This window comes from Crocodylus porosus, unplaced genomic scaffold, assembly GCF_001723895.1.
Source record: "Crocodylus porosus isolate Cpor-Errol unplaced genomic scaffold, CroPor_comp1, whole genome shotgun sequence".
Classification (NCBI taxonomy): Eukaryota; Metazoa; Chordata; order Crocodylia; family Crocodylidae; genus Crocodylus; species Crocodylus porosus.
In genome coordinates, this window is record NW_017728951.1 from 16762889 (window position 1) to 16774002 (window position 11114).

At 42.5% G+C, this 11114-nt stretch overlaps 1 protein-coding gene across 3 annotated transcripts in view; it reads right to left on the reverse strand.

Annotated features, from left to right (window-relative positions):
* ATRNL1 (attractin like 1) overlaps positions 1 to 11114 on the reverse strand; it is a 969676-nt gene that overhangs the window by 799559 nt on the left and 159003 nt on the right. For all 3 annotated transcript variants that reach the window (XM_019555783.1, XM_019555782.1, XM_019555784.1), the window contains exon 8: positions 6995 to 7250. In XM_019555783.1, coding sequence (XP_019411328.1) covers positions 6995 to 7250 — 256 coding nt within the window. The remainder of the gene's footprint in view (positions 1 to 6994; positions 7251 to 11114) is intronic.

The window sequence follows — 11114 nt, forward strand, 5'->3', positions numbered from 1 at the left end:
CCCAAGGTCTGGAACAGTCTGCCAGCTGAGGTGGTTCAAGCACCTACATTGAACACCTTCAAGAGTAAATTGGATGCTTATCTTGCTGGGATCCTATGACCCCAGCTGACTTCCTGCCCTTTGGGCAGGGGGCTGGACTCAATCTCCCGAGGTCCCTTCCAGCCCTAATGTCTATGAAATCTAAGTCCCACCCCCTCTCCTCACATCCCCCACCCAAAGTCTCTGCCTCCCCTGTCTGCCCCTCCAGGCCCCCTTACCTTTGCTCTGTGCTGGCAGGCTCTGTCCCTCCTGCAGCCCAGGTCATGGAGCATAGCTCAAGCCCAGCTCTGTAGCAGTGGCATGGAGCTGGCACTGTTCCAGCACAGCCCCATACCACAAGCAGTGGAGAGCCAGTGCTGCTGCTATGGAGCTGGGCTGGAACAACAGTGCTGGATCCATGCTGCTTCTATAGAGCTGGGTTACAGCCATGCTCTGTGCCCCGGGCTACAGCAGAGTTGCAGCCCACCAGCTCAGGGCAAAAGTAAGGAGTGCGGTAAAGTGGGGAGAGAGGAAGATGTGACAGGGGAAGAGACAGGAGGCTGTGTGGGGAGGAGTGGCAGGGCATGCAGAGGCAATGGGGTGGGGAGAGAGTGGGGACGGGGCAGATCTGGTCCTGGACCTGGCCTTGGCTCTAACCCCAACCCTTGGTTGGGGCCAGAGCCACAGCAGCTGCCCGCTACCCCACTGCCTTGTACTCGATTGCAAGGCAAGGGACTGTTTGCCCCACATTAAATGGGAAAACTTTATCTTCTGATCAACTAAATACAGTATATATTACAGTATCACATTCTTTAGATAAGATCTTCTGTCTGCTGGTAGAGACAAAAGCGGTGCTGACCAGTTTTGAAGCCAAAAGAAGAAGAATCACTTCAATCTAGAAAGCAGAATGTAATCTGTAACTAATCTAAACAAGTCTCTGTCCTCTTTAAATAATTCCAGAACAGGCTTATACAGAAATTTCCTAAAACATATGGAGCTTTTTCAAGCCTCCGCTAAAGCAAAACACTAATATTACATTCACCTTGAGACTCGCATTGAGATTCTTAGAAAGTTTATGAGGTATCACTAACCTAAAGTGAAATAAATTTCCCTGTGGACTAACCCAGAAAAGCTTTACGGTCCAAGTTAGTAAAACCATCCACATAATTCCCCTTCTAAGATTTATAGGCTCCCCAAAAGCCATAATTCTAAGAATAGCAAGAAAGGACAAAATGAAGCTCCTTTGCTCCTGCAGTGGTTCCAAAGGCAATCACAGCACTTCTGGATTTCATTCACAGTCCCCCATAGTGAAAATCCAACTGAAAACATCATGATTTTTTTCTTCAATTTATTCTATTTGAAATAGGAACTACTAGGCTTTTTTTCCCCCTCAGATATAGCCACACTCTTATTTTATCTTGAGGGGGGATGTTCAAGCAGAGAGAAACGGAACATGTTTTGAAGGAGGAGAGACGGATATAGTGGACATTTTTACACATGCAAGTGCCACAGCAACAGATGCTTTGAAAAGCACCTGGCACTGCAAAGCTTCCAGTTGTACAAGTGGTGAAATGTGCATCGACACTGAGAAAATGGCGACAGGACGCTTTTGAGCTAAAACACCTCGGAGATGCTTTAGTTCCAAAGTGCACCGCCGGCATTTTCTGTGCGCTGACGTGCGTTTCACCACTTATACAACTGCACACGGCGCAGCGCAGTTCACCTCAGCTCATGTATGGAGTAGACTTAATTAATCGAGTCTGCTCCAAAGCGGCGGATCTCTGGCACATCGCAGGACAAAAACACTATGTTTATAAATGCCCAGAGGGAACAAGTGCATGCACACGTGTACATTTTAGATCAACTTATTTCTATAAAGAGCTGCATAGCAAAATACCCTACTAAGAAGCCAAAGGAGCACCAGTTAAGAAGTCAACACTTAGATTTTCAGTTTCCAAATCCGAAGTTCATTGAAACCAGCAGCACATTAGTTAAAAATCACCTAGGCACCAAAATCTCATGACTGATCATTAATACAGTTTAACACAGATATCAGCAAACATGGTGGGATCATTAGACAGGTCAGGCAAGATGGTCTAATGAGCTAAATTCTATTTACCTGCTTCTTTTAGAAAACTTAATTACCCATCAGAAAAAAAACAGCGTGTCTGATTGTATAGCAGTAAAAAATTAATAGAAGGCAGAGAGAGAAAAGGGTACAGTGATTTTTCTTTCTATAATTTTGGAAACCTTTTTTGCAGCAAACATTGGTTTTTCCATCAAGATTCAAGTGGATTTTATTGAAACACGTGCCATGCCTTCTCACTCTGGATTCTGCTGCCACTGACTTCCAAAAAACCCAGTCATCCTTACAGCAAACCAGCATCTGGAATTTCATGGTTAAAAATGATTCCAGAGCTGCAAAACTGTAAATAAATTTGGTAAGTACCAAGAAATAGAGGAAAAGAAATTGCCATACATTCATTTAAAGTTAGTGAGAAAAAATATAAGAGGTGCTAAGGTGATATAAAACATGAGTATTTTCAGCTGCAGAAACCAAACAATTACAAAGTATACACAAACCTTTGCTTGTGTGATCTCATGCTTCTTCATACAAATACCTTCACTGAAATCAATGTGTTACATATAAAGACACTATTTTGTTATAACTTTTTAAATTATTTTTCATTCAATAATGAAATATGCTTTCTATTAAAAACTATATTTTCCATTACTATTTGATATAACTGGCAGACAACCTAATATCTCTGAAAAATTCACAAAGTTGAGATTAGATTCTGAACCATAACAACTGTCAACGGTGCAAAATATGCTTTCCCTGACTCAAAGCTTATAACCACAGATTGATTTTTCTAAATGTGCTTCATCATAGATAGCAGTCTGTTTTACTAATCTTCTACAAATATAGCCTTAATGCATTAAAGAAACTGTAAAATAGAAACAAGCCATGCACTTCAACTATAAACACCAGCAGTAGACTACCAAATGAATGCTCAAAATTTATTTTCGGTTGCTAACTTAAGCGAGTGCCTTCCTCCCCCCTTTCACAACTAATCAACTAAATCTTTTCTTTCTTTCTTAGGGATTAAAAATGCCTGATGCTTCCTCTCTGTACTTAACACTAACAATGTATATATAATATTCAAAGTAATGTTAAACATTAATAAACATGCAGAAAACAACAAAAATTTATCTCGACTTTTCTCATTTTGTTTTCTGCTTTTCTTAAAACAAGTCTTCAAGAGAAGGCATTCAGTCTTTAGCTGTTTTTGTGGGATTCTTCCTTCAATAATTCAGTATGATAAATTATACCACCATTATCCATGTACCTTATTGAATATCAAAACATTGCAGATAAGTAAACTAGTTTAGAGCAGTCAAGAGCAGCAAAAATATGAACATGGGCAGATTATATTTTGCTATTTTTCCTGCCATTCTGATTCTCTTTTGCAGATGTTCAGTACTGCTAAAAACAATTTCATGATCCTCAGCAATAATTCCAGAAACAGAGTATAAGCATTTTGTGACTGCATGATATTGTTTGAGGGGTTCTGTGCCCCAGTTAAGTGAATCAATTATTCTTATTTTTAAATTTTAAACAGGTAAGTAATCCCACCTGAAGTAAATAAGGCTATTTATATGCTTGAAGCAGACCAAACAGAACTGAAATTCTGCATTAAGAAAACACTATTAAACTAAAACTGTACTAGTGATAGTCAGCTCAAAACCTGACAACTACTACAAGTTTGCAAAGTATAAAATAAAGTAAAACCCCTGCCTGGAACAGGGTGGTCTGGCCTTTTAAGAGAGGCAGCCAGCCCTAGGGTAGAAGCCCAGCTGTGAGGGACTACTGGCAGTTTAAAGCCCAAGATGGGGAGGGGAGCTTTAGTTAGAGGAAGAAAGCAGACTTCAACACAGAAGAGTTTTCCTCTAGGAAGGGCCAGAGCTAAAGGGCTCTCTCCTGCCACCAGAAGAAAGGCTGAAGATTTGCTTTACCATTTGTCTGCTTGGACAAAGGATTAGTTTATTCTTTTGTTATCAGAAATGGCTGAAGGTCTTCCAAGGAGGCAAAGCCAGATTCAGACTGCAGGCACTGAAGCTCACTTGCAAACTATCCTTTGGACTATCTAAAAGGCTCCTAAGTGGGTAAAGCCCATTTGCATAGCTGTAGACACATCAACTCAGAGTACCCCAAAGACTACATGTATAGACCTACAGATTTGTACTTGTATGGGTACATATAATAAAATGAAAGCTCAAAGATGAAATATGATGTAATCTAGGCCTGTGCGAATAGAGGAGTATTCAATTAGGATTTGGCTGATTTGGATGACAGTGATTCGATTTGGAGATTTAGATCACTGTTCTGAATTGATTTGGCTGAATCAGCTTCTGAAGTTTCAGCATCGATTTGGAGAGATTCAGGATTCAGATTGCCTGGGGAAAGGTAGGCACAGCCAGGCTGCTCTTCCAGCTGTGCCTGCCTCTCCCCAGGTGAGGGGAGCCGTGGGAGTAGCCCCCATGGCTGCCCTGCCCAGGCCCATCCCCCACCCATCCCCAGCCTAGTCCCAGCATATAAAAAAAGCCCCACACCCACCAGCTGCAGCAGTGGTGATTCAGGCCTCTGGGTGCTCATGGCAGAGCGCCTCCACGCAGCTCCCACTCCCCAATTGCACCCTGCACCCTGCGCAGTCCCAGCAGTCTGGGAATCAAACAAACGCACGCTCACTGGCAGTAGCAGCAGCTGTGAGGTCTCTGGAGCCACATGGCAGAGCCTCCCCACCCAGCCCCTGCTCCCCGATATTCCCCACACCTGCCCAGCCCCACCCTGATGGCTTCCCCGCCCAGACCCAGCCTCCAGCACTTAAAAGAAAAAAAAAAAAAAAAAAGCTCCGTACTCATCAGCTCTGGCAGCGGCAATTGGGACCTTTGGGCACTCATGGCAGAGGCCCCCTGTGCAGTGCAGAGCAGTGGGGATCAACCCCCTGCCTGACACCCACACAGCAGCTGCCCCATGGCATGGGTGCAGCTCAGCTTGACAGGCCGCTGAGCGCTGCCTGGAAGCTGGGACCGCTTGGGTTGAGTGGTGGCCAGCTTCAGCCGACTGTTGGAGCCGCCCCAGCTCCCAGACAGAGTGCAGTGCCCTGCCAAGCCATGCTGCACCTGCGTCATGGGGCAGCTGCCGCACAGGTGCCAGGCAGGGGGGGCGATCCCCACTGCACTCCGCTGCCCTGTGTTACATGGGGGGGCTCTGCCACAAGCCTCAGAGGTCCTGATTGCCACTGCTACAGCCAGCAAGTGCAGGGTTTTTTTTAAGCTGGGGCTGGGCAGGGAACAGAGCCAGACAAGGCAGCCATGGGGGCTTCTCCCACAGCTCCTCTGGCTGTGCCTGCCTCCACCCCAGCAGGGGGAGCCATGGGGCTATCCCCTGCTGCTGCTTGCCCAGCCGGCGTGGAGGGGGCACAATGCAGGCATAGCTCACTCCAGGTGACAGCAGGGCATAGCCCCCGATCCAGCACTGGGAGTGTGGGCTCTGCCCTACCACTGCTTGTGGGCCAGCACAGGGGGTGTGGGATTCAGGCATGGCAGGGCTGGGAGTGGGGGCTATGCCCTGTTGCCACTTGCCCCCTTCTGTCTGGAGCAAGCCACACCCGCATCTCACCCCCCCACCTCAGCTAGGCAAGTGGCTGCAGGGCAGAGCTCCCACTCCCACCCCCACTACTTGGGGAGGTGGGCTCTGCACCGCCCCTGCCCACCTCCCCAAGTAACACGTCTCCCTGCCCCAGCTGGGCAGCTTGTCCCAGTCCCAATCCCTCCCTCCCCCCACTCTCCCCCACCCCCAACAGACTTGCCAGCTGCCTGTTTAGTCTATGGCCAAATCTCCAAATCAGCCAAATCTTTTCCAAATCAATTTGGATGCTTTGAATTGCTTCAGAGATTTTACTTGGTCTCCTGATTTGATTCTGATTGGGAGATTGTCCCCAAATTGGATCAGCTTTTGAAGCTTCGCACAGCCCTAATGTGACAGTTACAAACTAGGACTGGTGTTAAAAGTCCTTAAAAACTACAAATGTTATTTATACTGTATTGTTAAGAATTATTCATGGTTCAGAAAAATACCACAGGAAAGGAAGGAAGTGATTATTCAATTCAATTATTTTATATAAATAATGAACGGACATATTAGTCAATAGCTATATTCTTAAAAATCAATCATAATGTAGATATAGTCATATAGCACAGTAATCAGTAAAAGAATATCTTCTAAGTGCTGGCTGCAAAATGCAATAGTAAATCTCTTTGAAGCCTCATCTTTGTTTATCAAGTTTGTTTATCATCACACTACCAAATAATCCAGAGGCAAAAGCAAAGGCTGTTTTGGGGGGTATTTTTAAGTGAAGATGCAACAGAAGTTGGGACCAATTTTCTTTCAGTGTAGAAACAGTGTAATGTTTAAAACTGACATGGTAAGGCATACAAACCATAACAGTTTTTAACTGTTGATATTATGAATGAGAAACAATACAATAACCTTAATAACTTGCAACTTCAAAAATATCAAGCTTTTTAGGGTGACTACCGTCTCCTGTGCACCCTTTTCTTTCCTTGAATATCTCCAATGGGAAAAGATAATGGTGCCACAACCAGGGTATATAAAATTCTTAATAGAATTCCTGGCTTGACTTTTAATAGTCAAAACTTGATTATGATCATAGCCACACAGCCTAATCATAAATCTAATATAGAAAAATAAGCAAACTCCACCAAGAAAGAGAAAGGGGTATACACTTTTTCTTTAAGGGGGGGGGACGTTTCTAGGTCAAGAATTAAACCAGAGGGTTTTTGCTTGCCAAATAGTTTCTCTGTCTATAAACAATAGATTTGTTCTTATTAGAAATCAGAAAAACAAAAGTTTCAAAGCAGGGGAAAAAGAAAGTATTTAAAAGTAACTTACTAATGTAGTACTCTTGTATGATGCTAGTGTAACCATATATTGCAGAGTATCCAAAAATGATGATCATAACAACATCTCTGCTGTCCAGCTCTACTATATGCGCTGAATGACCCTCCACAGCATATTGCTGGCCATGCACTAGTACTGCAGGAGTTTTGGTACTCCATGTTTGACTCTGTATGTTGAAAATCCATAACTCATCAGTAACATTCCCATTATTTGTTTCAATTTTGCCTCCATACATATAGATGTCTTCCTATTAAGATTAAGAAAAAACAGTAAAGGGTTATTGAAGATCACAGCCAACCTGTATTGTTGATACAACATATATGACTGTGTAAGAAAACAAATCTCAGATCTTTCCACTTAACTAAATTATCCACAGCAGCTAAATATCAGACTTGCTTTCAGACTTTAATTAAAGAATAATGACACAAAAAACATGAAAAGAGCTTAAGACATTCAAGATACTAAAATCGAACATGCATATTTGAGAGGATGATCTTTCATTTGTGTAAGTATTTTTCCCAATCATTAGTGCTTTCTATTCCGATATTAAACATTTTAAACTATTCTTTTTTTTTTAAATGTGTACAGAGCTAAAATGGTTACCAACCTTTGATGAATCACAGTCTTTAACCTGTACTTTAATGCAAACTCCTCCTCTAGTTAATGTGCACAAAACCAGATTTTTTCAATAGCACTAGGATCACACCTGTGCCTGGGTGCCCTCATGACCACTAAAGCCAAAAATATGAGGAATGAGATGGGTTCAGCTATCTGTTCTTCCACTATCAATAAGGGATCAAGGAAGGAGCCCACTGAAGGATACGGAAGGTAAATCCCATATTCTGTAAGAACCACGCAGATTTAAAAAAATGCTGTTCAAAGGCAAGTAAGGGAAGTTCCTCTTAAATATTTATTGAGCTATCATTGCAAATGCTGCATCTTCTCTTGGGTCCCGTACAAGGACATAGTGGGTGCATCTACATGAGACGAAGGTCAGCGCAGTACACATGTTTATGAAAGTAAAGTGAATTTCTTTATATTAGACACAAATCCACATCATAAACATAAATATGTTTAATGAAAGTATTTATTGCATATAATTAACCATTATTTGCTAATTAACATTTCAAGGTTTCACTGCACACCATTCCATTTATACAAAACACAGCATTTTACAAGGCTCTGTTAAAATGTTTGTGAATATTATAAATAATAACAATAGTAATCACAATAATAATAACAACAATAACAACTACAAATTTAGGTGGGAATAGATTACAAGGAAAAACGCATTTATGTAAAAGATGGTCACAAAATTTCTTATTTGTAGATTACCTTCATTCCACCCTCCCATACAAACCTTCAGTAAACTTTTTTAAAAATCTAAAAATCGCATTCACAGCTGTATGAAAACTGACATTATAACAATCATGAAAATGTTCAAAATACATAATAAATTTATTTCAACATTAAATTGGCTTTCAGCATGTTGTGTGTCAAATGTTAATGCTGAAGAAAAGAGCAAAAAACATTGTACCAATGTTGATCTCATCCATGTTAACACGGGGGTGGGGGAGAAAAATCAGGCTTTGCCAACATCTTCTCCACCCTTTGCTCTTGGCCTCTTCTAAACTACTTACATGGTATCCTCCAAATCATGGCTCAAGTTGGCAGAGATAAATGGCTTGATGCTGTTCTCTCCAGCCTATAGCCTAGAATTTTTTTTTGTAAAAGAGGCACATGGCACTCCTGCCACCAAACTGCTGACTCGAATCCTGCAACTTTTCCAGGCCTTTGGCATTCCTGCTGGCCATTCCAGTCTTGACACCAAACAACACTCTAAAACATGATGGGGATGTAAATAGTTTGGTTGTAATGGTTTATTTTAAGAACCCACTGAAATTCAGAGAGTTGAGTCTAATGGCCTCAGGATGGTCACACAGCATGTGGATCGACATGCTGCTGGATTGGGAGGGTGAGTAGGGTTTTGGATTGCTGGTGAGTAAGAAGAAGTCTGGAGGAGGGTAGTCTAACACATGCCTTGCAACACCTTCACGCCAGCCTTTTAAACCAGAATACACATTTCAAGTGGTCACAGACTGCAATGTATTTTGATGGCAAGGAAAAATCTTATAAGTGGTAGTTTCAACTAATGAGGCACTATGGTCAGTTATGTTGAATAAGTGAATGAACAGCTAAATCTGGGACTGAAGTAAACATAAGGGGAAAAGGCCTTCAAAATTCATCCTCCACTGACCACCTATTAGTACGCTCCATCATAACTATTAAGTTTTCAAGGAAAACTTACATGGCAGAACAGTGTTATTACCTTGCCAATTGGTCTAAGATTCAAATAGGGTGGGCTTTATATATCCATCCTCCTAATATGTACATTTAAATTTATTAAAAACGTTATATATTTTTTTCTAAGAAAACTGAGATTATCAATGGACTTTTGTGAGCAAATAAAAGATTAACTGACTGGGTGAGTAAGCATTCTTCTTAAAAGGATTCTAGGCAACATTTTTCTAGCACTTTCATTATTATTATTTAGATTTGTAGCTCACGTTATCCAGAAAGGTTAAGAGTGGATTTCAATAAGTTTCTCCCAAAAATCTCTTAAAATTTGATGGGTAACCCAAAAAATTAAAACATGATGAACAGTTTGGGTTTTTTTATTGAATGCTCCATGGATCAGGGACTTTAGGGATTTTAAAATCAGCTTTTAAAAGTCTACAGTCTCTGACCTCATTTACACATTAAATTTATCATGTGATTAATGAGTGAACCCAATTTAAGGTGCCATAAAATGCCAAACCAGCCATAAAAATGTTCTCAATGTTTGATCTCAAGCAGCACTGACAAGATTATGACTGACGTTGTCCTGCTAAATAAGGATGGACTAGTATAACAACTCAGTGCTAGAGTTTCTGGAACAGATGTCATAGTGGCGTTTGTAACACCAACCTCCACGTGAAGCAACTCCAGGAAGCATGAGAGATGAAGGCAGTCAAATATAATGTGGTGGCACTGGAAAAGTCTGGGGGGTAAGAACTAAGTTTGAAGACAGGGAAAACCAAGAGCTAGTCAAACACAGACCAAAATGGAGTGCCACATCTGGAGTACTGTGTCCAGTTTTATGCCACCCCCACCCCCTTGTAGAAAAGATGTGGACAAATTGGAAAGTCCCAGCAGCAGGCAACAGAAATGGTTAGGGAAAATGACTTCTGGGAAAAGCTCAGGGAACTGGGCTTATTTAATCTGGAGAAGACCAGACCGAGGGGGTATTTAATAGGAGCCTTCAAATGCAAAGAGGGGGCTGCAAAGAGGACGGAGCTGGATGCCATCTGGATGGCAGATGATGGAACAAGGAGCAACGGTCTCAGTTTGCAGCAAAGGACATTTAGGTTAGATATTAAGAAAGCCTCTCACTAGGAGGGTGGTAAAGTGATGGAACAGGTTACCCAGCGAGGTTGTAGAATCTTCATCTTTAGAGGTTTTTAAGCCCCAGGTAGACAAAGCCTTGGCTGGGATGATCTAATTGGTGATGCTCCTGCTTTGAGCAGGGGGTTGGACCAGATGACCTCCTGAGATCCTTTCCAACCCTAATTTTCTATCACGAAATAAAGAGAAGAGATTAGGTAAGCCTTAAGATCAGTTGCATCAGATATTCTAGGAAGCAAAAATGTAGCATAGCAAGACCTATGAAGTAAAGGAAACAGAAGAAACACTACAGCACCAGGGGACTTCTGGGACAGCCCAACAGGGGCATACCACTGTAGAAGAACGGGAGGGATCCAGAAGAAGTTAGGGGTCAGGTTTTGAGAGCAGGGGTGGGGGGAAGCACAGGGGTTCCAAGAGCAGGGCAGGGGTGCCACATTCCAAAGTCAGGGGGGAGGACAGTAGCCTTATCTGCTGGGAATTCAGCTGGCCCCAGCCAAGCTGTTGCTGCCACGGCATACTCTGCCCACACCCATGTGAGTTTTGTCATGGAAATTTTTTGAGAGTATGCTGCCAGTACAGAAGAGGTTAAACTGACATGCGTGGTTTGAAGCTGTGAGTGGAAATTTCCAAGGCTCACCCAGTCCTTGCCCCCTGGGTGACCTGCGGA